The sequence below is a fragment of the Rousettus aegyptiacus genome, unplaced genomic scaffold (genome assembly GCF_014176215.1).
Source record: "Rousettus aegyptiacus isolate mRouAeg1 unplaced genomic scaffold, mRouAeg1.p scaffold_m13_p_6, whole genome shotgun sequence".
Lineage (NCBI taxonomy): Eukaryota > Metazoa > Chordata > Mammalia > Chiroptera > Pteropodidae > Rousettus > Rousettus aegyptiacus.
In genome coordinates this window covers 73,878,647-73,902,405 of record NW_023416309.1, presented here as the reverse complement: position 1 = coordinate 73,902,405, position 23,759 = coordinate 73,878,647, and the positions used below count along the sequence as shown (strand labels likewise).

Below are 23,759 nucleotides of genomic sequence, written 5' to 3'. Positions count from 1 at the left end.
AGGGCTAATAGCTGAGCAGGCAACTGGAGGGAAAGGGACATAAAGAGTTTGCAGTATAGTAAGACTGGAACCATCCTCCCTTTCTAGAAACTGCTCAGGGGATCCCTAGGGTGGGGTCAGAGGCAAAGGAAATAGGGAATGCCTATGGGAGACCAACAAACTGCCTCCTGACTCAGCAAGGGCAGGGACCTAAGGCTTCCTGTGTCCATTTTTCCCCTCTCTGGGTCAAAACCCAAGAGAAAGCCAGGAGAGACAAGGCCAAGGACAGCAGGGTTGGAAGTTGGCAATCTAGAGGTGGTGGGGCCGGAACATGGTTGGGAGAGGGGGGCCGGAAGTCGCCCTGGGCCCTGGGCCTGCCACAAGATGGAGGCCAAAGGCAGGAAATGGAGGCTAGGGGAAAAGGGGAGCAGCAGGGCCCAGGAAAAGAGCCATTTGGACCTGGGGGCCAGGTGTTCAACCCCTAGTGCTGTTCCCACTTCCCATGGCCCCCAGGACCAAAGTCCCACCCCCTGCAACAATCCCCATCAGCCCATCCACCAGGCCCAGGAAGGCGTGCCCACCCCAGAAAGCCACGTTTAAGCTGAGACAAACATGCCTCTCCCCACCCCCACAGTAGGCCTTTCCTCAGCCTTTTTCTCCTGTCCAGGGCTTGATTTTTTAAAAGCGGCCCCCAGAAAGCAAAATCCAAGGGCCAAAATACCTTCCACAAATCAAAATAATATCCTCTAAAACCCAAAAGGTATCCTCTTATCTCCCATTCCTCCCTTTACCACCCTCCCTCCGACACACCCCCCAAAACTCTTAGCAATCAAAAAGATCTAAGATGGTAGGTGTAAGCAGTCTTTTTAGGCCTAGGGGATGCCGGACCCCCTCCCTTGAAACTCCTATCTTTCCTACAGCATATCCTGCCAAGGCCTCCTGCTCCTCACCCCACCCTCCACAGCCCCCAAATTGAACAGCTGCCCCCAGCTCCCATCCTCGGCAGAGCCTTTGTGGGGGTGAATCAGAAATCAAAAACTATACTAACAGCTGGGGATGCTGGGGGACCCTCTGGTCTCAGCCTTCGGTTTCCATCGGGGGGACTGCAGTTTAGGGGCATAAGAGAAAGCCTCTCCAATCATCCCCCCAGTTCCAAGACTGACAAAGCCCAACCCCACCCAAGCACGCACCTCCAAACCTCCCCCCCAACCGCCACGTCTCTCCTGAAAACAGGGGACACTTTCCTCCCCACTTACCTCAGCTACTCTCCCCTGAGATCCTGGTCCCCTATTTTGAAGGGAGCAAAATTTGGGGTGCATCCCTCACATTTGGGGTGCAGGAGAAAGCCACCCCAGTCGCATCGCTGGCCTCCTTCCTCTCGGCTGGCTCAGGGAGTGGGGAGTGCCCTAGGGAGGGGGGACCCCCACAAGAGAGCTCAGGAGGGGGTTCCTCCACTCCCAGTCAGAATTGGGGACACCCCCCCAAACCCGTCCCAGCCCATCCGTCTCCAACTCGGCGGGAGAGGCAGCTGCAATGCCCCAGTCAGATTCCCCCAACACTACATTCCTCACCCCATCTAGAGAGGTCCCGGGGGCCCCAAAAAATCCCCAAAAAATCTAGGATGTTGGCAGAACAGTCCTGGACTAGCTCCCCAAATTTGGGGTCCTCAGATACCCCCGTTTTTTCAGGAAAATTCTGTCTTTCGCCTGCCTCCCGCCAGCCCTGCTCTGTCCCGATGCCAATTTTGGAAGTCACTCCCTCCTTCCTCCTCCCGGTCTTTCCAGACCCCCCCGCTCGGGGGTTAGGGTCCAGGACACCTGGCTTCCAGACAGGGGGGGAGGCACTCCTCAAAGAGCTAGGGGCCAGGAGGTCAAGCTCATAGCCCCAGTCTTAGGGAAGCAGGAAAGCCCGATCCTCCCTTCCCCTCCCCCCTGGCTGGTCTCCGTGGTGGTTCAGGAAAGCCTGGAGGATTGGAATCTGCCATTGCTGTTGCACAGGCAGTTTTTTTTCCTTGGGTTGGGGGGGTGGGCGGTGGGAGGGAGAGAGGGGAGGAGAGCTGAAGAGAGCAGGGACCCAGGCGTGCAGAGCTGGCCTGGCTGACCCCCTAGCCCCTGCTGCCGTGGGGAACCCCTCCCCCCATCTCACCCACACTCCCAATCCTCTGTCTGCTTTCTGTTTGGGGCTCTTATTCTAGAAAATCAGGGTACTAGAATCACATCCTTGTACCTGACTATCACCTCTCCTCACCACAGTGTCAACGGCACTGCTCTAATCAGGGTGTCCACTTAGCCATAAGACACCCCATTTCCCCCCAAATTTTCCCAAACGAAGCCATGCTCCTTAAGAAATTAGGGTTCAGAGTCTACCTTTTCTACCTCGGATCTATCCGGGAATGAGGAAATACATTCCCTTTCCAAGTTTCTCCCTTAAAATCCTGGTCATATTTGGGGGTTCACTAAAGAAAGAGATTCCTAGAATCTGGGGTAAAAGGGAGATATAAGCAAGGAACATCCCAAACCAGCATTGTGCTCCAAATTAAGTGACCCCCCAAGTCAATCTCACTTTATACCCATCCCTCAACTTGACCAAATGGACCTAAAGAGTGACAAAACACCCCAAAATAAGGATACCCCAAAACTTTAATCTCCTACCCTAGGTCCTCACCTTGTTTCTCTGCTAAGAAAAAAAGCGTCTTGGCTACCTATGCATGCACAGGAATATACCCTCCTCAAAGTAAGTTTCCACAACATTCAAATACAAAGCTTTGCTCCCCATCATAGACCTATAATCATAGGCCTTCGAACTTGCTCCCAGGTTTCTATTATGTTCCACCGTAAACTAATAAGAAACTCCAAATTCAATGTCATGCCCCTCAAATATAATCTAAGCCTTAAAATTTATATGGCACCCCAAAACAGAACATACTCCCAAATCAGCATGACTATTTGCAATCAGATTGTCCATATACACCAAATGACTATGAATCACTAAAACAAAACCTTTATCCACCTTTCTAATAGCACTTAGCAAGGTTCTCCTGATGTTCCAAGATAATGATCTCCAAATTGTGTGTCAGAATCCCCAGAACTACTATAGCTTCAAAATCAGTTCCATGCCTCAAATTTACCATTTGCCCTCAAGCCTGAATGCAGCCCCAAGTGCCCAGAACAATCAAACTAACTCAACATCCCATAATAAACATGCATCACACAACTGATCAGATAACACAAAATTAACTTCATCCTGATACCACGGGGAACCCCTAGTCAAACTCCCACCTCCGAACTGGGCAGAGACCAAAGTAACACAAGCAAAAGCCACTTCATTCTCCTAAATTCCTAGTGGTCCCCGATTCTCAATTCCTCAGCAATTCTTTTGTGCACTCAAATAAAGACCCCTCGAATATGAAGAGAAGGACCCTAGACTTGGATATGCAGCTCCATGGATCAAAAAGGTCAGTCATTCCTGGGCAACAGGAGACTCTCCTGAACCCAAAATCCAAGTTCTGTTTTGCAGCTGGACTCAGTTCTGGCCTTCCTTCTCCAAATGAATCTTGTTCCTCCCCATCCAATGTCTCCTCAAAATATAGGGGTGCGACCCTTGCCTATATCCCAGAACAGAGACTTAAAATTAGAGTTAACAGTCCCTTCCTGCCTTCTCTCCCTGTTTTTACCCTGAGACCTTCCCTGTTTTCCCTTCTCTTTGTTCACCCTATCCAACTTTCATATCAATGTTCACTAAAAATCCACCTCTAAAGACAGATGATAGTATCTATACTAATTAGAAAGGAAAACCCTGTGCTCTCAGGGTTCAGACCCTACTCTTTGTTCCACTCATTTCCCTTGCTCCTAAAGCCAGCAGATTTCTCACTCCAGGTAGGACCACAGCCTCAGAGGAAAGTCCCCTCTGTCGTCTAGCTCTCCTTCTTACCGCCCAACACTAGACCCCTCCTAGGAGACAAAGGGGCAAAATAAATATGCGCAAAGGGGAAGAAAACGAAGAATTCAGCTGCCCAGACCAAATCAATTCTGCGCCCCAATCTGAGTGAACCCCCGCCGGGTGGAGAAGACGGGGTGAGACGAAGCTAGTGCTCGTCCGCCCCCTCGTGGAAGGAGTCAAACATTGCTGAGCTTTGCCTACTTGCCGCGCTGGACCCCGGCGTCGCGCCAGCCTCCAAGCGTAGCCGACGGGCGGGTGTCCGAGGCCCTGGTGAGATGGGATTGGGGGAGGGCGAGCGGGCTTTGGGCGGGAGTCTGTCTCTCTGGGTCCCTAAAAGGATTCAGAAGGGAGTCAGGAGCAAGAGTCTAGACGCCTAGGTCTCCTGAGCGTCTCTCGGCCCCCAACCGGGGCTTTCCCCACCTCCTCCAGGGGAAGCAGCTGGCGGAGCCGTCCGGTCGCAGGACAATGGAAGGAAACGAACTAGAAATCATATCCGCCCTTTCCCTACCCCTCCCAGTCAGAGCCCCCCTTTTTGTAAGCCCCGCTAGAGGAACCTGTCATTCAAAAGCACCCCTCCGGCTGTCTGAGACCCCACAGGAGCCCACTATCGCCTTCCCAAACCTGGCGCCTCGTTGGGCTCCCCTTTAGGCCCCGTAATAGCGTACATTGGAAAGGGAATTTTGCTCTATTTATTCTCCTGTAACAGGCTCCTGACACTACCCTCTAAAAGCCAACACGCTCATTTTCGAAATCTCAGCCGCCGCACCACACCGATGACCCAGTCACCTATATTTCCAACCTCTATATCCCCAACCTTCTCCCCAATTCCAATGTTCCATCTCAGTTCTACTTTCAGTGACTTAAGACCCCTTAGGTTACGACCACCCAACATTTCTGAGGTCCCGCCCTAGAGGCGGAGACCCCGCCCCGGGCTCGCCATCTGGAGAGCGAGGAAGGAAGGATACAGACCCAGGCGTTCACCCCACCTCCACCTCCGCCCCCGACATCCCGGCCAGATAAAGGAGCCGAGGCCAACAGGGGAGAGAGACCCCGCCCCCCACGAGAAGAGAAGCCGCAGCCCCTGCAGGACGGGGGTAAGAACGGGAGACTGAGAGAACCAGATTCCTGGGTCCCCGAAGAGAGTTGGGGCTTGACGGTGGTAGGAAGACTGAGACCCCAAAATTGGGTTAAGCTAGGGATCTGGAACTAGATAGTAGTAGAATTCGTGGTTTGGGGAGGGAGCTTCAACTGGGATTTGAAGGTGTGTGGACAGCAAGTCATTCGAAGTCTCCAGGCAGGGTCGAACACCCAAGACTCAGGCGTGCAATGAAGCCGAGGGGCGTGGGGCGGGGGGTGTGCTGCCGAAAGAGCGCTAGGAATCGAAGTGAGAGCGCTACAGGCCGGATTCCTCGCGCTCGCCATCGACGCCGCGGTGTGGGAACCTGCAAATCTAGAGGGAAAAAGCCAGCGATGGAGCGGTGGTGGGCAGAAAAAAACAAAATGAATTAAATGAGGCTGCGTGAGCAGGAGCCTTGGCTCTGATTGCACCTCAGGAAGATGAGGCAAAACTGCGGAAGGGAAGGCGTCTTAGGACTGCCTGGATCCCTGAGCCCTCTCCATGACACCTGCAGGCCTGCGTCGCGATGGATTCCATCGCTACTTCGGAGGGAGCACTGGGCTACGTCCGCGAGTTCACTCGCCACTCCTCCGACGTGCTCGGCAACCTGAATGAGCTGCGCCTGCGCGGGATCCTCACTGACGTCACGCTACTGGTTGGCGGGCAACCCCTTCGAGCGCACAAGGCAGTCCTTATCGCTTGCAGGTTTGAGGGGAGCCTAGCCTCATTGGATGGGGAGGGACCAAATGGGCGAGGGGTAGAGTTGTAAGGTCTTTGGGAGGGAACCCGAAGCAAAGCCTTCCAGAAGCAGGAGGCGGAGCATCTCGGAATGGGGCGGGGTGATGGTGAGGAGGCGGGGCTCTTTATGGGGCATGGTTTTATATAGTGGCCCGGGTCTCCCTTAGTTCCCCAGCCCCTAATTTGACCTATCTGCCTTTTCTCCAGTGGCTTCTTCTATTCAATTTTCCGAGGCCGTGCAGGAGTGGGAGTGGATGTGCTCTCCCTGCCTGGGGGTCCCGAAGCCGGAGGTTTCGCCCCTCTTCTGGACTTCATGTACACTTCACGCCTCCGTCTTTCTCTGGCCACTGCACCAGCCGTTCTTGCGGCTGCCACCTACCTGCAGATGGAACATGTCGTCCAGGCATGCCACCGCTTCATCCAGGCCAGGTGAGGGAGCCGCAACCCAGTGTTCTCAGTGGGTGAGGTGATATCCCAGGTGTCAAGGGCAGAGGCCAAGATTAGGAAATAGCACTAATGTCCATCGCACTTTTCCCAGCTATGAACCTCTGGGCATCTGCCTGCGGCCCTTGGAGGCAGAACCCCCCACGCCCCCAACGGCCCCTCCACCAGGCAGTCCCAGGCGCTCCGAAGGGCACCCAGACCCACCTACTGAGTCTCGCAGCTGCAGTCAAGGCCCCCCCAGTCCAGGCAGCCCAGACACCAAGGCCTGCAACTGGAAAAAGTACAAGTTCATCGTGCTAAACTCTCAGGCCTCCCAAGCAGGGAGCCTGGCTGGGGAGAGGAGTTCTGTTCAACTTTGCCCCCAAGCTGGGCTCCCCAGTGGAGATGAGGCTTCTAGCAGCAGCAGCAGTGGCAGCGAAGAAGGACCCATTCCTGGTCCCCAGAGCAGGTACAGAAACTGGAACCCCAAGAATTTGTAGTGGCTAACCTCAGCTAGGAGGCAGAGCTATTGGGCCTGGGTGGTCAGGAGCTGGGAGTGAGGGGGTGGGTTCCAGGGATACAAGCCCACTTTAGGAAGTTGGCCAGAGGCCAGACTTAGTGGGGTGGGTCTTTGGCAGCACAATTGGATATGACTCATTGGTCAATACTGGCTCACTTCTAGAGGGTAGGCCTTTGGCTCTAAATTCTCTTGCAGAGAAACCCCTCCACATAATCTCTCTTAACCTTTTACTCTGCCTAGACTCTCTCCAGCTGCTGTGACTGTACAGTTCAAATGTGGGGCTCCAGTCAATACACCTCATATCATACCACGGGCTCAAGAGCCCATTGCATCATCCTCTGGGCGGGTTTATCCACCACCAGGTGAGAGCCCCTCTTTTTACCGCCTGGGCTTTCCTCTGTGGCTGCTCAAGGCCAGTTATGGCCAAAAATGCCCCACAAAAGGCCTATTCCAATTATGTACTGCAAATTAGAATCGCCTAGAGAGCTTTTAAAAAATCTCATTGCCCAGGTTACACCCCATAGATCAGAATGTCTGAAAGTGGGAGCCAGTTATTAGTATTCTTTAAAGCTTCCAATGAGCAGCAGTGTTTGGGAACTTCTGGCCTATTCTCACCCAGGGCTGAGTGGTCAGCCCAGGACTTGGCAGGGCCTCTCTGGTATGCTGTCATCCAGAATGGTGCAAGAGAAGAAAGAAACAGAAACCTCCATCCACTAGCAGGGGCCTCTGCCTGCTCCCATCGCCATTGAAGAGATTAGTAGAGTACTCTGGAGTCAGACAGACATGGAGTCAGATCTTGGCTTCTCCTGTTACTAACCATGTGACTTCCAGCAAGTCAAACGAGCCCCAGAAGCCTTAATAGTATATTGAGAAAAAGAAAACCTACTACTGTGTCGTTTGAGAATTCCCTGGTATTATTGTCATTACCCCCCCAACCCCCCACCCCCACCCCCAGGAAGTGAATTTTTCAGCTGCCAGAACTGCGAGGCTGTGGCTGGGTGCTCATCTGGGCTGGACCCTTTGGCTCCTGAGGATGAAGACAAGCCCTACAAGTGTCAGCTCTGCCGGTCTGCCTTCCGCTACAAGGGCAACCTGGCCAGTCACCGCACGGTGCACACAGGTAGGAGAGGAGCACGGAGGAGAGGGCCTTGGCTTTCACACCCACATACGAGTCCCTGACTTCCCTTCCTTCCCGCCTCTAGGGGAAAAGCCCTACCACTGCTCCATCTGCGGAGCCCGCTTTAACCGGCCGGCTAACCTGAAAACGCACAGCCGCATCCATTCGGGAGAGAAGCCCTATAAGTGTGAGACGTGTGGCTCGCGCTTCGTGCAGGTACAGGTCCAGTCTCAGAACCAGCTCAAAGGCAAATTTGCAAGAGGGGAGGGCGGGGCGTACGGGGAGGGTTCTGTCGCTCCCAGGGGCGCGATCCGAGGTCCCCTCCCATCCCAGGTAGCGCATCTGCGCGCGCACGTGCTGATCCACACTGGGGAGAAGCCCTATCCTTGCCCCACCTGCGGGACTCGCTTCCGCCACCTACAGACCCTCAAGAGCCACGTTCGCATCCACACAGGAGAGAAGCCTTACCACGTGAGTACCCAACCTGGCTTGGCCCCAAAGCCTTGGAATTACCACCGGTTTACCTAGGGGCGGGGCTCCGAGAGGGAGGAGCGGGCCTAGCAGTCACTAGAGCTCTACGAAATGGGTGGTGTCCTGGAAGAGTCCGTGTGAGCAAGGGGCGGGGCCGTAGGTACGATTGTAAGGGGCGGGGATCCGGGGAGGGATGGCCAGGTATAGAAGGTAGGGTCCTGGACTGGACGCTATGCTCCTGAAGAGGAGCCAAACGATGGAAAAACCTTTGCTGAAGAGAGGGGTGCCAGTCTTCTTGGCCACCCCCTGAGGATTTAGGAGGACATGAGGACTAAAGATGATCTCTTCGGCAGAGAGCTGGACAGTTCTCCCTTTCCCAACACCTAAAAGGTGGTTGTGGGTGGGGGACCTGACTCAGCTGTCCTCCCACAGTGCGACCCCTGCGGCCTGCATTTCCGGCACAAGAGTCAACTACGCCTGCATCTGCGCCAGAAACACGGAGCTGCTACCAACACCAAAGTGCACTACCACATTTTGGGGGGGCCCTAGCTGAGCGACGGCCCAGTCACCACTCACTTTCTGGAAGCCGGGAAAGCTTCTGGCTTATGCCTGGCTTCTCTGTGAGACTTGGGCATGGAGGTGTGCAATGCCCCTTCAGTATCAGATACTGCCACCATGTCAATATTTTTCACTGGGGAGAGCAGGGGTGGCAGATCCCGGCTTGATCTGCCTCTGTTTTGCTGGTCAAAACCTCTTCCCCACAATCAAAATTGTTTCTGAGGAGGGAGAAAGCTAGGAGCTGGAGGAGGGAGAGACCAGAGGCCTTAAGGAAGGGAACAGTTCTCCACCTGTAGCCCCCATCTCATTTGGTTTATCTGTAAATATAATTTATTGAGGCCTTTGGGTTGCACCAGAGCCTTCATTGTATTGCATTTCCTACTTCCCTCTTCTACAAGTGTGATCAAAAGTGACCTGAAACACAAAATATGAGGTCAGAACTCTGCTGGCAGAGATTAGTACTTGGCTATCTCCTTTGGCTTGAGTATTTTATATTATTATTGCCATAACTTTTATCTTTATTCTTTCTCCTATGTGTTTGCTTGTTTGTTTAAAATGGAGAAAGGGGTTCTCTGTGTTCTGCCTCTCCAATTATAGGTCTGGAACCTTTATTTGTTTTAGGGCAGCTCTGGGAACATGTGGATTTGTGGAATTGGGTCAGGAACTTTCTCTGGTATTCTGGAATTCTGTCCCTGCTAGGTTCTCTAGCAGGCTAGAACTCGGTAGACTTTTCTCTGTTCTTCAGTGGTTATGGGAACCTTTATAATCATGAAATGGAGATAATAAATGTCTCCTGAGGGCTGTGGGTGTGGGGGCTTTGTCAGTCTTGGAACTGACTGACTTGTTTCCTGAGCCGGTGGGGGCTGGGGCATGATTGGAGAAGCTTTGTCTTTATGCCCCTAACTATCCTATTAGTCTGGTCGCCTAGGTTTGACTCTGCCATGTCTGCCATAATAAAGCCCACACCCTCCCACCAGGCCTGTTCTTAGCACTGAATTAATCTCTCCATGGGGAGAGATCTGAATTTCCTTATCAGAGATGATGCAGCCTTTTCTGATTCTGCCCAGTCTCTAAGAATGTTATGACTTAGGGGAGAATTACGAAACTCTATCTTGACTACACAGTAGAATCATGTTGTGATCAGTACTTTACTGCAGAGGCATCTAGGCTTGAATGTACCTTGGGGTTCTCTCTATCTGAGATAAACCCCTTTTTCGTTCAGTGGGTTTTTGGACATCTTCTGGCAAATGTCCAGGTTCCAGAAACTTCTTTGCCTTTGGAAATCACAAGTGCTTGGTAATTTTCTTAGCTCAGAAAAGCTGGGTCTATGACCTGGTCTTCCCATCTCTGCATTCCTTTCTGGAACCAGTGAATGCACTAGTTCCCTCTACAGGGACAGTAAAGGGGCTGAGTTCCATTGTGAATTTGCTAGTTTGGGATTATGATTGGGATTACTATTGAGAATAGAGATTTACAAGATTTAGAAGATTGACCGACTTGATGGATCTTCTAGTGGACCAAGTAACCAGGTAGAATTAAGATGTTGGTTAAGAGGTACAGTCTCTGGTATAGGACAAGTAGGTGGAAAGTTAGGAGGGAGGCTGCCTCTTAACTGAGTGGAATGTCTGAAATGTAAGATGATACTCCGAAGCCTTGATTTACAGTCCTGCCCCTTTTGCCCTGGAGCCTGTTTTATTATAGGGCATGGAATGGAGGGTAAAAAGCACTTTGAATTTGTGAGGTGGAGCTTCCTCAAGATAGGGCAGTACTAGTGTCTGTCACTTGATGACTGTCACTTCTCCCTCTTACTCCCCACTGCAGAGTTGAAGGAGGGAGGGAAAGTAGAGGAGAGATGTGAGAAGGAACAATGATTTTTTTTTTTTTAAACAGACTGGATGCGCAGGTGGAGAGAGCCTAGGGGTGGGGATGTTAGACCTTGCAAGATCAGAAATCATGGAATAAAGAAGCCTCTCTATGCTGTCTGCTGTGTCCTGGGTTCTTGCCTGGGGGGATATGGAAACTGTGTAAAGCTGGGAAAAGAGGGTTTTTCCCTCCTGGATACCATCTTGGATTTTGTGCCCATTCTACTGTCCCATCCCACTAGACGTTTTAAATGGCTCTTGTTCTCCCCTTCCCTGCCCTCGCCTTCCGGCTCATTGTGTAGGAACCAGTGACTTCATGAAGCTTCTCCGGAGCCACCTGCATCCTGCTGCTCTGAAGTCACTTCCTGCCTGAAGTGTGGAAGAGGCAGGGAGAAACCAGGAAGCCACCAATAATACCAAGAGGCTGGGGGATGAATCTGTGCTGGACACCCCCTACCACCACCACCAAGGAAAATTGATAGGACTTGAATCCTATGAGAATAGAGGCTGGAGGTGGCAGTGAAAAGATTATGTGGTTAGAGCCAACGTGCCAACTCCACCCCTCCTCCAGCAATGGTATCTTTAAATCTATCCATTGCCCAGTGCATACTTCTCTCTCATCCTTTCCCCTGTCCTGTGTGTGTCCTGAGTGCACAACTCTGTTCTTCCTTCTGGGCAGAGGGTAAAGGGTCACTAATTCCAATAAGTTACCTTCCTTTTGGACTCTGTGAAATAAGTTCATTAACATGGTCTCTGCAGTTCCTTCCAACATTTACGGTTTGAGGTTGTGTTTCTCAGGCTTTTAAAACGCATAACCTGAATTAGATTTTTTAAAAGCAAAAAAAAAATGAAACAAAGACATTAAACTAAAACCTCTCTTCTCCCACTACAGCATAACCCCTGTCGAAAATGAGACTAGCTAATATTACTTATCTCCTGTGACATGTCAGGCCCTCGACTAAGCATTTTGATGCATAGGCTATTTAATTCAACTCCCTTGATAGCTCTAAAAAGTAGGTGCTGTTATTACCCCCAATTTACAGATAGAGAAGCCAACTAAGAGGTTCAATATCTTAGCTACGTTAATAAGTGAAGCCATGATTGAAAGGACGATTCTAAAGATTGCTCTTTACTATGTTATACCACCACACTAATTTCTACATCATTGGCATATTCCTCACCAAAGTTTTTCTTTTTTTTTTTTAAGGTTTTTTTTAAATATGATTTTTATTTCACATGTAAAATTATAAGACTTAACATGCTCCTTGAAATCACATATTTTCCCTCTCCCCCATCCCTCCTGCACACACTCGTCTGGATGTTAACCCTTGAGTCCAAGCTTCGAGGTCCTGGGAGCTTAATCAGGAGGAAACAGGCAGCAAAGCCATTAGTACCACATAAGGTGGAGGATATTGATTAAGTAGGAGGGTCTAATTGCTCCAGTAGTCATGGCTTGTCTCTTTAGTTAGTCAGGAGATCAAAAACAGATTAGGAAGTGGTTATTACTAAGGAACAGAGGAAAGGGTTTCAGCGCCACTGAAGAAGGGGTAGGTGATGCTGGTAAGGCCCGCCCTTCCTCTCCCCAGTTATTTTTGGTCTCTGACTTGTAGGTTTCCTGTTAGTGGGAACAAGCGACATCACACAAATGAACGCCAGGAATCCAACATCCCATTCCCCTTGTCTCTTCCCTTGGCCTTTGAACCCCTCAGTCTTCCAGGCATCTAGATTTTAGTGGACTCAGGAGCTTGGTCAGGTATTTTGTTTAATCTCATCTGAAAATCCCTCAGCACTCCCACACCTGACCTTGCAACTCCTGGGCTCCTATTTAAGCAAGTGAATGTTTTCCTCTCCTGAACCAACCCCCAATCCCCATGTATTCCTTATGTGCGGGTGTCGATACTGAAATCTGCACGAACTGGCGGGCTAAGTGAACAGGAGGCGGAAGCAGCCTCTTCGTAGGTCCCTGCGTCATGTGGTGTCCACCTAATCGGCCTCCTACATTTCCATCTTTGCGCATGCTCCCCACTCAAGGCTCAAGTCCTGAACAATACTCTAAACCTCGCTCTGCTCTTCTGGCTCCGCCCCTGGTCAGTAGTCACGCGTCCTCACTGGCGAGCTAGGGGGATGTTCGCCTAGCAGGCCAGGTGCTGACACTTGCAGTGATAAATTAGATAATCCATACGGAGAACGGGGTGCCTCAAACCCAGTGCCTCCGCCTGGGTCGTCTACGCAATGTGAACCTACGCTACTATCCAGCCTAGATTCTCAGCCAGCGGCCAGCGGAGCCACGCCCCCGGGCGCTGATCGCCTGGGCGAACACCCTGGTGTTCTCTCCACCGATATCGCCCCGCTAGGAGAAAGGCGCAGGCGCCTCACGCAGCCTCTCTGCAGCTTTGAAGCGCTCGTCAGTACCTTCCTCTTTACTACCCTTTCCTCGCATGAGCAGCCCCAAGCCGTCCGGCTGGCTGGCTGCCAGGCTGGACAGAGGTAGTGATTTCTGAGCCCAGCTACCGCGGGGGTTCTTGGTGGCGATTGCTCTGTTACCTCCCAGATGGCGCTTAGGGCCGAGCCCCCCGACGGGGGCTGGGGATGGATGGTGGTGCTCTCAGCGTTCTTCCAGTCGGCGCTGGTGTTCGGGGTGCTCCGCTCCTTCGGCGTCTTCTTCGTGGAGTTTGTGGAGGCGTTTGAGGAGCAAGCAGCGCGCGTGTCCTGGATCGCCTCCATAGGAATCGCGGTGCAGCAGCTTGGAAGTGAGTGCTGCGCCCGGGTTCGGTGTCCTGCAATAATCAGGAGGAGGAGGGGATGTGGGGACAGAAAAGGGGAAGGGTAGGAATAGGAGGGTGCAGGCAAAGGACGCCTGAGATCCCCTTCCTCTTCCGCAGGCCCAGTGGGCAGTGCCCTGAGCGCAAAGTTCGGACCCAGGCCCGTGGTCATGGCTGGTGGCATGTTGGCTGCTCTGGGAATGCTGCTTGCCTCCTTTGCTACCTCCTTGACCCACCTATACCTGAGTATTGGGCTGCTTTCAGGTGAGACCTTGGACACAGGCAGAAAAGTCAAATGCCTAAGTCTTTAGATAACCCTCTGGACTATCTAAACACGTGGGGCAATTAGGGAATTCAGAGATGATAAGTCCAGAATATGCAAGCCCAGGGCTAGTGGGACTGGAGGGTAAAAGGAAGAATTCCATACTATAAAGCTGTGTCAGCTACCATGGCTGTTAAATAGATATTATCCTGTTTACAGATGAAGCAAGTCTTTAGAAGCATACGCAACTTGGCAAATGGAGATCACATAGCCAGAAATGGTAGAGCCCAGGTCTGACTCAAAATTCTGTGCTAGTTACTTTACAAACATTATCTCCAAACTTCCATAGTTTCATAAAAGTATATTACCCCCATTTTGCACATGAGGACATTGAGACTGGGATATTAAGTAAAATATACAAGTCATACAGCTAGAAAGTATCAAAGCTAGGATTGTGCTACCTTCTGCTGTTGGACAGTGTTGGGATAACTGGATTCCCCTGACTTCCTAAGAGTCCTCTAACCCCTATTTCTTCCTTTTTGACAGGCTGTGGCTGGGCCTTTACCTTCACTCCAACCCTGGCCTGCCTGACCCGTTACTTCTCTCGCCGGCGGTCCCTGGCCACAGGGCTGTCACTGACAGGCGTGGGCCTCTCCTCCTTTGCCTTTGCACCATTCTTCCAATGGTTGCTCAACCACTATGCCTGGCGGGGGGCCCTACTACTGGTGTCTGCTCTCTCCCTCCACCTGGTGGCCTGTGGTGCTCTTCTCCGTCCACTCTCTCTAAATGAGGACTCTGCCACGAGTGGCCCTGGGACCCAACTCATCTCCCTCCTCCATCATGGACCCTTCCTCTGTTACACTGTTGCCCTTACCCTGATCAACACTGGCTACTTCATTCCCTATGTGCACCTCCTGGCCCATCTCCAAGACCTGAATTGGGATCCACTGCCTGCTGCCTTTGTACTCTCAGTAGTTGCTATTTCAGACCTTGTGGGGCGTGTGGTTTCTGGGTGGCTAGGGGACACAGTCCCAGGGCCTGTGGCAAGACTCTTGATTCTCTGGACCACCCTGACTGGGGTGTCACTGGCCCTGTTCCCCGTGGCTCAGGCTCCCACAGCCTTGGTGACTCTGGCCGTGGCCTATGGCTTCACATCAGGAGCCCTGACCCCAGTGGCCTTCTCCGTGCTGCCTGAACTGGTGGGGACTGGAAGGATATACTGTGGCCTGGGACTGATGCAGATGGTAGAGAGCATCGGGGGGCTGCTGGGGGCTCCTCTGTCAGGTAAGGGGAATGGGGTTTCTGGGTGGCCAGGGCTGCCATGTCATACCATTCAGGCAGGAAACTATTCACATTATAGTGGATATAAATGTTGTGCTCTGGTACTGTATACTACATAGCTTGTATAGCCAATCATGGGAAGCCTGAAGTGGGTCCATGGGGAAAAGAAGTTGGGACTGTGGAAAGACTAAAAGGAACTATTTGAAACCCTTGGCAGGGTGCCTGCAGCTTGGGTTTTCAGAGGACCTAGCTGGACCTGGCCAGACATAGCATGTCACTTCTGTCTTTTCCCTTGGCCCATTGGGAAAGATAGCCCAAGTATCTGAGCTGTCTGGCCAAAGTTCTCCAGCCTCCTGAGGCCAGAACCTTCAGACTCTTAACATTTTCTTCTTAACCATTAACCAAAGGTATAAAAGGGAAGGCCACAGTTGCCAAAAACAAACAAAAAAAAAAGGCACAGGTTACCTAACTTGATCTGGATTCCCCAAATACCCACTGGCTGGTTTGGAAGTCCTTTCTGAAGGTGGGAAGGTGACTGAAATTACCTTTTGAAGCCCCTTGGGAAATGAGAGTTCTCAAGTTCATTCAGACTTACCTTGGCAGTTCTAACTCTTCCAAGCTGATGGATTAAGGATTATTTTCTTCCCTCCACCCTAAAATGTGTCTGAGCCATCAGTCCCAGAAAATAGATCACCCATGTGTATTCTTTTTCTCTTTTGGACATAGGCTACCTCCGGGATGTGACAGGCAACTACACAGCTTCTTTTGTGGTGGCTGGAGCCTTCCTTCTTGCAGGGAGTGGAGTCCTCATCCTTCTGCCCCACGTCTGCTTCCCAGCTCCTACCTCCAAGCCCCAGGATTTTGTAACAGAGGCACTGGATATCAAAGTCCCCATGCCCAAGGAAGGATCAGGAGAGGACTGAGTTCAATAAGGGGCTGTCAGACCCAGAAAGCCAGAGGTTGGCAGCTCTAGGTCTTTTCCTCCTGCCCCATCTTGATGCCCGTAGAACCACAGCGCCTTAATCTATTCTTGATCTATCTTCTGCCACAGCAGGCCCAGGGTTCCTGTGTTGTATATACCAACCCTTTGTACACTGTTGAGGACTTCTGTCTCTTCTTTGCTCCCACAACCTTTTCTGCAGGATCCAGGAGTTCATCCTGCTCCACTGAGCTGTGAATCAGCTGTGAAAATCAAAGGCCAAGAGACTTATTATGTTTTACAAGTGATCCCTAGTGTTACCCACTGTTTCTTTGAAGACAGATGTTTTGGAAAGAGGGATGCCCATTTTGAGATAAAACTGAATAAGAAAACTAGATAATAATTAGAAATTCAGAAAGAGCTGAGGCTTGTATGCTTGGGTTGGCTGGATGGGGTCGTGGCTGGGAGAGTGGAGGGGAGGTCTCCAGGAGCTCTGGTGACCTTGAGCATTTTAACCCTGTACTCTGCTCTCTGGACTACAGTTGCTCCCACTTGACCACTGATCTTCCTCTTTCCCTCTATCCCCTATAACTTAGAAAAGAAATTAAGAGAATGGTGGGGACACAGTGTATGTGTGTATGTGGTGGATAGTTTGAAAGATGAAGCTAAAGCCAAGAGAGCTGAAGTCTGAGTCAAGGATTCTTGTATTTACCTCAGGCCTGTAGAAGGACATTGAGATTTAAGAAAGAGTTTTAAGTAAGGGAAATGAGGATGGGGCAAGTAGCACCCATGAGTCCTCCTCCCCCCTCAAGCAAACTACGGTTGACAGACAGACAACTTCTCAAAGATTCCCTGTTATAATGGTAACAATTTGGGTGAAGAGAAATGGACTGGCTGGACAGATACCCTTCCCCTCCCCCAGGGCTTAGTGGGATCCTGTTTCTTTTAACCAGCCTTTTTGAATACCTTAAGTAGAATGTTTTCAGCATTCTAGGTTGCCTAACAATTGGAGCTTGCAGGAAAACCAGAAATTCTTTATTAGGGGAGAGGTTCACACCAAAAGAAAATTGTCAACAAGTGGTGTCCAGAATGGACTGAGGGCCCCCTGGGGCGAGTTGGGCAACCTGAGGAACCTGGAGCAGCTCCCCTCTCTCAGGGGGAGGGGTGGCTGGACTCGAAGTTGGATGACAGGAGGGCAGTACCCCAGGCAGCCCCATGTAGATGAAGCTGCCAGAGAAGACCAAAGAGCCACACAAGAGGAAGGAGGCGGTGAAGTCTCCCGTTTCATCCCTTAGGAAGCCTGGAAGGAAGGGGAAAGGAATTTAGAGACCTCAGACCCTAGGGGCTCTAGAGGATGGTGGCAAGGGGACCTGCTGGCTCAGGCCCTTACCTGATAGAGGGGGGCCCAGCAGTCCTCCGAGGCTCATCAGCATCATCACCAGCCCCGTGGCCTGTACAACACCTCCGATGCCCACTAGCCCAGGGAGCACACCGAAAACCAGAGGAGCGTAACTGCCGGCGCTCAGACCATAGGCCCCAGCGGTGGCCAGCAGGGAGCCCCCCCAGCCCTCCTTGCCCCCCACTACTGGCACCAATCCCACGGCCAGCAGTGCCAGGCCTGTCAGAGCCCCAAACACTGCCAGCAGCCGTGGGAGGGGTACCCAGCCCTGGTCTGCCAGCCACCCACAGACCAGCCGGGCGCCCGCATCCGCCACCGCAGCCACCGCCACCACCAGCGCTGCCCTGTACCCACCCAGGCCCCGATCTAAGGCGTGAGGGGCCAAGTGAACATAGGGGACATAGTACCCGCCCCCCACAAGGACCGTGCCCAGAGCAAAAACTAAAAAGGCCCGGCGTGTGAAGAGACCCAGGCCAAGGGCAGCTAGGGGTCCGCGGGGTGGAGCTGGAGGGTCGCCAGGAAGCGCCAGAGGTCGCAGCAGAGCACCACAAGGGGTGAGGTGGAGGGTAATGGCGCCAAGGAGGAGCATGGCCCCCCGCCAGCCGAAAGTATCTAAGAGGAGTTGCAAAGCGGGCGCCAGGAGCAACGAGGAGGCCCCGTTGCCCGTGAGGGCCAGGCCCACGGCCAAGACTCGACGGCGGGAGAAATAACGGGAGAGAGTACCAAGGGCAGGTGCGAAGGCCAGGGCCCAGCCGGAGCCTGTGAATGGATAAGACCGGGTGAGGAGCGGGGATGCCCGCGCAGCAACCCCAGCCCTTCTCCAGGAAGAGGCCCCTGCCCAGTTGGACTCCAGTACCCAACAAGCTCCTATTTTCACCATCACCCCTTAAAAACCCAGGTAGACTCTTCCCTCACCAGCAAGGACGCCAAGGCCAAGGTAGAGGTGCAGCAGACTGCGGGCGAAAGCCGAGAAGACGAAGCCGAGTGAGGTGAGGATGCCCCCAACCATCACTATGGGGCGAGCGCCCCAGCGGGTGCTCAGGGCGCTGCCCACTGGGCCTAAAAGGAGGGAGAGTAAACGGAAGACGCGGCCCTGGGCCCCGAAACTCGCTCCAGCACTTCTCTTTGGCTGTTTGCCTTGCCTAGAATTCCTCCCCCAGCCTAATAGCTGCTTGCCTTAACCTCATTACCCACTCTCCTAGAACTTGATTCCACCCATTGCCCTTTTCTCAGGTTATCTGGTAATCAGGTGGGTCCCCATCACTAAACTCACAGTCCCTCCACTCCCGTTCCTTCCCTCCACCCCCACCTTGGGGCCTCTCTCACTCGCTGCCTGCTGCACGGCTAGGGCCAAAGCGCTGACCCACGCTGTGTCCTGAGCAGTTCGATCAAAGTGCTCCGCGAGGTCAGGGAGGACAAGGCCCAGAGAACGTAACAGCCCGTAGGAGAGCCCATTCACCGCGAAGGCTGCAGCCGCCACCACCCAGCCCCAGCCCCCGTCCGGGGGTCCGTCCGGCTTGGGAGTCATCACCGTCTGAGGGAGGGGGAACACCTGTGAGTGAAGTCTCCATGTCTGTGCCTCCTCTAGGTACCTGGCATCATTGAGATCCAGCTTCTTGCTACTTGCTCAGGGAGGGCACATCACCCTGAGCACACTATAGGGCGGGGGCAGAGGAAGCAGGAGCTGGGTGTAGGGATAAAATTCCCATATCCGCGTGAGGACCGACAGATGATATACCCTTGGCCTGGGACGCCCCTCTCCCACATAACCCTAACCCCTTACCCGACCTCTCCGGGTGGTGTGGGGAGGGAAAGGGCGAGGAATGGCTCAGCCGGGCTTCTCCCCTCTTCCCGGGAGAGCAGGGCCCCAGAAGGGAGCGAGTGCAGAAATGGAGCCTAAGTTGGGCCAGCTTCTCTCTGTAAACAAAGGTCTCCGCAGGGACCTGAACCACCTGGGATGCTGTGGTAAGGAGGGCGGGGGCAAGCTGAAACAGCCAATCCACCAAGCCGAGGTTGAGGCCAGAAGCAGAGTTCCACAGGTATTAAATTACACACACACACACACACACACACACACACACACACACACACACACCAGGAAAAGGGAGCGGGCGAGAAATGAATGTCACCCGCCCCACCCAGAGCTATGCGCCTGGCCTGCAGCACACGGAGGAGCGGAGGAGCCGTGTGGATAGCAGTCCTCAGCAAGCACAAGGTCGGTAGGCAATGCACTGAAATAGGAGTGGTACCCCAAGACCTGAGGGACTGAGTAGTTTCGTTTTCAGAAAACGTTGCTTGAAGACCAGGTAAATCTTGGATATCAAATCACAGACCTCCACAGAGTGCTTGTTTCGTGCTCAACAATAATATGCCGGCAAGGACTCAGGGGAAAGAAGAGGATTTCCTTATTATGAGGGGCCGTGATGAGCCAGGCACTCTTTACACATGTCGTCTTTTCATCTTCACAATAACCCTGTGAAGATGGTGTCGCCCTCATTTTAGAAACGAAGTAACTGAAGCTTCCAGAGGTTAGGTGAATTCCCCAAATCACCCAGCTAAAAAATGGTGGAAATATTTGAATTTGGGTCTGTCCAGCTGCAGAACCATACGAGGAGAACAACAAGAAGATCGTACAAGAAGACCTAGGACTGAAACAGAATCTGCCACAGTGGAGGGAGATGGCTTGGAAAGTTTGATACCAAACTGGCCTGTAAATGGCAGAGCCCTTTTAGAATTCTCAGATAGGGGTTACTGGGAATGGAAAGGATCCTTGTGATCGGAATCACTACAGATTTAGAGATTAAAATTTTAAAAACAAAGTAAGAAATCTGAGAATTGAACCCAGGTATTGATTTCTTGAAAGTGTTTCTTAAAAGGTATCCTTAATGATTAAGATTACCATTATTTTATTTAGCTATTTGACTCAAGAGATATGTTCTGTGGTTTAATTATTAAACAAAATCATAGAAAGTTCAACAATTTATAGTTTGGAGCATGCATCACCCAAAAGCCACATGATGGCAGTGTTTCCTAATTGTTGAAATGTTTCTGCAACTAAAGAAAAAAACAGCTTCTTAAGTAGTGAAACTGTAAACCTAATGACCACAGCCTGACCTTTGATGGCTCTCTACTGCCTATAGGAGGAAAAAAAAAAATCAAATTTCTCTATACTTTGGGTATAAGACCTTTCACAACCAAAAGTAGACTCAGAATATTTTTCCATTCCATTTCCCTTCCTTCTCTCATACGCCCTACCATCAGCCAGTGTCTCACCTGCTCAATGGACATGCCTGTCTTTCTCACTCCTGAATTTTTGCATATGTCATGCCTCCTGCATGAAATGTCCTGGGTAGGGTACAGGAGTCCATGAAGGTTTAAGGTCCTGCCATGTACACCCTTAGAAAGTGGTGTCACTGGTTTCTGTAGCCTGAGTTACTGTTCTGAAAGAAACCTGGGAGATAGAGCCAGCAGATCCTCAGGTACCCAGGAAGTAAGGGAGCCCAACTCCCTGAAATGGGTGGTGATGACTCTGTTCCAAGCTGACTGAAGCTGACTGAAACAAATCACTTCCTCTCCATAGTGAAGAAAAAATGCAGGGCAATCAAAAAGGAGAATGGGCCCTCTGTGTCTGGAAGTCAGGCAAAGTTAGGTCTAGCACCTGTAAAGGGTATTTAAGAACCCAGAGGGCATCCTGGAGCTTTGGGCTGGGTGATTGGTTGTGAAAAGGCACGTTCCTCTTCTACTTCATGTCCCTGTATTTTTAGCCAAAATTATCATCACTATACATCTTTTGCTTATGGAGTTAATATAATATTGAAGTTGGGAGAATGGATTCCCAAGCTAGACAGACTTCCTTGGTTTGAATCCCATCTCTGCCACTTATTAGCTGTATTATTGTGAGCAAGTTATTCAATCCCTCTATGCCTCATTTTCCTCATCTTTACAATAAGAATAATAATAGTAACTACCTGATAAGGTTTTTAGTGAGGATTAAGTAGATCACTGTGTATACATATATGAGTGAGGGACCTCAAACAGTGCCTGGAACATATCATGTGCCAGCCGCTATTGATTCTATTGTTGCGACTTGGATTAACCTGCTAGACTCTTCAGCACCACTGTGCTTTTGCCACCTGACTACGTCTACTAGTGTCTCGAGGTCAAAGAACCACACTGGTCTGCAGAGTTCTCGTAGAACTATACAGGTTAGAAGATATGAATGTCTACAAAAAGGTTAAATGAGATTTTTTTTTTTCCTATGTGGTGAGTATTTTTCTTACCATTTTCCAAAGTTTATAAGAAAATGTTGGTCTCCCTATCTGGACTCTAAAAAGAAAAGAGAAGAAAGGAGTTAAAATAAGTTTTGTCATTTGCTCCTTTCCACAAAATATAGACACCTACCATGCCAGATGCTATGCTTGGGGCCAGGGGTACAAATATATAAATAATACAGTCAGTCTTCTCCGAGCTCCCATAATCGAATTAGAGAAAAAGTGAAATATAGAAATCTCAACCAAGGAGAGGGACACAGACACCAAAGAGTGGTGTATGGGAGGAAATGATTCATTCTGCTGGGGCCTATTGAGAAGGCTTCACAGAAAAGGAGCCCTTTGAGCTGGGCCTTGAATGATGAGTAGGAGTTTGCCAGATGGATATGTGGGCAAGGGCATTCCAGGCAAAGGGAGCAGCTTGTGGAAAAGTCACAAAGGCATGAACCAGCTTGGCACATCGTTTATTGTTTGGGCATCCGTAAGTAGCTGCTGTGTGGAGAACAGACAGAGTGTAGGACAATGCAGGACAAAGCTGCTAGGGCAGAGGGTCCCACTATGAAAGGTCTTGAAAGAGTTTAAATGTTTTCCCAGAGACTGATTCTCTAATTAACATTCACTAATATTCACTAATGTTGGAAGCTGAACACAGATGAAAGAGGACTCATACCACAGTCAGAGGAATCTGGAGAGTCTGGGATTATACACATTTTATGTCTAGGAAATCTCTCTGAAATATCTTGTTTTATATTGAAAACTCATGTGGAATTTTGCATCCTACTTCATTCTACTTTATAATCTTTAATGCATACTTTCATAGAAAAATAGTGCTTTATATGACCAGATAAATTATTTAAATTTTCTCCCCAAGTCTTCTCCACTGATGGTGCAGCAGGGTCTCCTCTAGGAAGTCATCCTGACCACACCAACTCCTAATCTGCATTAGATGCCTCCTCCTTTGCCTAATTAATCCTCATCAGAGCACTTCTCAGACTGTGGTGAAATCAACCATTTTTATCTTCTTCCCCTCACCCCCATATAGCCCCTGGAGGTGGAACTTTACATTATTGATTTCTGGATCTTTGACACCCAAAGGTGCTAAATGTGAATGACGAATGACTGAATGAGAGAAACACTGAACAAGGGACTCATTGCATGAGTGGACTCAGAGACTGGTGCTCCACACGTCGTGGTAATTTTGCAAGAAGGGGTTGCTGATGGACCAAGCTGGTAATGCTTGCCCACGTGCAGAAAGCCCCAGAAGTAGATACTGAGCCAGGTCAGGTCTTTAGGGAGATCAAAAGAGAGGGTCAAGGTCTGTATATGATTTGTTTTGGGGACCACAGGATCTGGAAGTATGTCTGTTTGTGAACTCTGAAACTGCTCTGGGGTTTTCACATGGGAACTCCTGTGGGAGGTTATGGGAGCCTCAGGGGTCTGCAACCTTTGGGAAGCCCTGAACTGAGTCCAGCCATTCCTTGGGTTCACCTACTGGGGGCTCCCTCTGTAGAAGGTGCATGGGAGGGAAGGGGAAAGACAAGGATAGATGGCATTACCCACAGGAAATATGGCTCTATTTGAGGTATGCAAAAATATGAGATTTTCTGGGGTTTGGCCCAGCTAATCTTGGGCTTCTACGTGGGTTACTAAGGCCACTGCTGTCATCATTGAACGCTAGATGTCACTACTAGGCCTCTGTGCCCACAGGGCCTGGAAACCGATGAAGCTCAAACACTTCTCTGCTTCATTCACCACTAGTTCTAAATCCAAGTCAAGGATCAGTATTCCTGAACACCTGAACCCTGGTCATATTCTTTCATTCTATCTGGAATAATGAAAGAAGAAAAGTGAGCACCTGGTGTTTTCGTTGTCTACAGGTAGATGGATTCTGCCTCTCATCAAAAATAATAAGGTGGAATATGTCAATAAAGTGGAATAATAATAATATAGGAATTTCTCAAAGGAAAATTTTCAGGTGCAAGGCAGTCTAAAACATCCACTGAAAGCAAGTTGTCAGGTTGGAAATGGGATTTGAATTGAGATAGCGGTGTGCATGCATCCTACAAAAGCAACTTGAATGTGGTGACTTGTTGAAAGCATAGTTCTTGATTTTTAACTACAACATTTTCTAGGCATCTAGACTG

At 50.8% G+C, this 23,759-nt stretch overlaps 5 protein-coding genes across 7 annotated transcripts in view; 3 read left to right on the top strand and 2 right to left on the bottom strand.

Annotated features, from left to right (window-relative positions):
- Positions 1 to 4,837: 4,837 nt before the first annotated feature.
- BCL6B (BCL6B transcription repressor) lies at positions 4,838 to 11,214 on the top strand. Of its 2 annotated transcripts, none has more exons than XM_016142073.2 (9): positions 4,838 to 5,012; positions 5,550 to 5,740; positions 6,016 to 6,202; positions 6,312 to 6,665; positions 6,957 to 7,078; positions 7,672 to 7,836; positions 7,919 to 8,049; positions 8,167 to 8,304; positions 8,737 to 11,214. In XM_016142073.2, exons 2-9 carry the CDS (start codon positions 5,647 to 5,649, stop codon positions 8,851 to 8,853), a joined length of 1,308 nt encoding a protein of 435 aa, XP_015997559.2. In that variant the 5' UTR covers positions 4,838 to 5,012; positions 5,550 to 5,646; the 3' UTR covers positions 8,854 to 11,214. The 2 variants fall into 2 exon arrangements, with proteins under 2 accessions (XP_015997559.2, XP_015997558.2); XM_016142072.2 differs by having other exon boundaries at positions 5,981 to 6,202; positions 8,737 to 9,284.
- Positions 11,215 to 12,845: 1,631 nt separating this feature from the next.
- On the top strand, positions 12,846 to 16,368 carry SLC16A13 (solute carrier family 16 member 13). The gene is made up of 4 exons (XM_036223219.1): positions 12,846 to 13,474; positions 13,607 to 13,750; positions 14,295 to 15,032; positions 15,756 to 16,368. Exons 1-4 carry the CDS (start codon positions 13,276 to 13,278, stop codon positions 15,950 to 15,952), a joined length of 1,278 nt encoding a protein of 425 aa, XP_036079112.1. The 5' UTR covers positions 12,846 to 13,275; the 3' UTR covers positions 15,953 to 16,368.
- Positions 16,369 to 16,471: 103 nt separating this feature from the next.
- The window catches only part of LOC107509506 (C-type lectin domain family 10 member A), a 28,755-nt gene continuing 21,467 nt past the window's right edge, over positions 16,472 to 23,759 (top strand). Inside the window, exons 1-2 of one of the 2 annotated variants that reach the window (XM_036223220.1) lie at positions 16,472 to 18,126; positions 18,250 to 18,336. In XM_036223220.1, the coding sequence (XP_036079113.1) occupies positions 18,113 to 18,126; positions 18,250 to 18,336 (101 nt within the window). In that variant the 5' untranslated portion in view covers positions 16,472 to 18,112. Of the gene's footprint in view, positions 18,337 to 23,759 lie in introns of both variants that reach the window. The other variant, XM_016142075.2, reaches the window with a different exon arrangement.
- On the bottom strand, positions 17,019 to 17,936 carry LOC107509507 (monocarboxylate transporter 11). The gene is made up of 2 exons (XM_016142077.2): positions 17,339 to 17,936; positions 17,019 to 17,248 (listed from the first exon to the last, which is right to left on the bottom strand). The coding sequence occupies exons 1-2, from the start codon at positions 17,934 to 17,936 to the stop codon at positions 17,019 to 17,021; spliced, it is 828 nt and encodes a 275-aa protein (XP_015997563.2).
- Positions 18,313 to 19,252, bottom strand: LOC107509508 (monocarboxylate transporter 11-like). Its single transcript, XM_016142078.2, has 2 exons — positions 18,657 to 19,252; positions 18,313 to 18,406 (listed from the first exon to the last, which is right to left on the bottom strand). Exons 1-2 carry the CDS (start codon positions 18,873 to 18,875, stop codon positions 18,386 to 18,388), a joined length of 240 nt encoding a protein of 79 aa, XP_015997564.1. The 5' UTR covers positions 18,876 to 19,252; the 3' UTR covers positions 18,313 to 18,385.

Excerpts from the sequence above, each read along its gene's own strand:
- SLC16A13 (XM_036223219.1), top strand. The coding sequence starts at position 13,276 with ATGGCGCTTAGGGCCGAGCCCCCCGACGGGGGCTGGGGATGGATGGTG. Across the intron at positions 13,475-13,606 it reads CGCGGTGCAGCAGCTTGGAA|GCCCAGTGGGCAGTGCCCTG; the intron begins GTGAGTGCTGCG and ends CCTCTTCCGCAG. Across the intron at positions 13,751-14,294 it reads GAGTATTGGGCTGCTTTCAG|GCTGTGGCTGGGCCTTTACC; the intron begins GTGAGACCTTGG and ends CCTTTTTGACAG.
- BCL6B (XM_016142072.2), top strand. The coding sequence starts at position 5,562 with ATGGATTCCATCGCTACTTCGGAGGGAGCACTGGGCTACGTCCGCGAG. Across the intron at positions 6,666-6,956 it reads ATTCCTGGTCCCCAGAGCAG|ACTCTCTCCAGCTGCTGTGA; the intron begins GTACAGAAACTG and ends TACTCTGCCTAG. Across the intron at positions 8,050-8,166 it reads GTGGCTCGCGCTTCGTGCAG|GTAGCGCATCTGCGCGCGCA; the intron begins GTACAGGTCCAG and ends CTCCCATCCCAG.
- LOC107509508 (XM_016142078.2), bottom strand. The coding sequence starts at position 18,875 with ATGACTCCCAAGCCGGACGGACCCCCGGACGGGGGCTGGGGCTGGGTG. Across the intron at positions 18,407-18,656 it reads CGAGTGAGAGAGGCCCCAAG|GCCCAGTGGGCAGCGCCCTG; the intron begins GTGGGGGTGGAG and ends CCCTCCTTTTAG.
- LOC107509507 (XM_016142077.2), bottom strand. The coding sequence starts at position 17,936 with ATGCTCCTCCTTGGCGCCATTACCCTCCACCTCACCCCTTGTGGTGCT. Across the intron at positions 17,249-17,338 it reads GCTGGGCCCCCCTCTATCAG|GCTTCCTAAGGGATGAAACG; the intron begins GTAAGGGCCTGA and ends CCTTCCTTCCAG.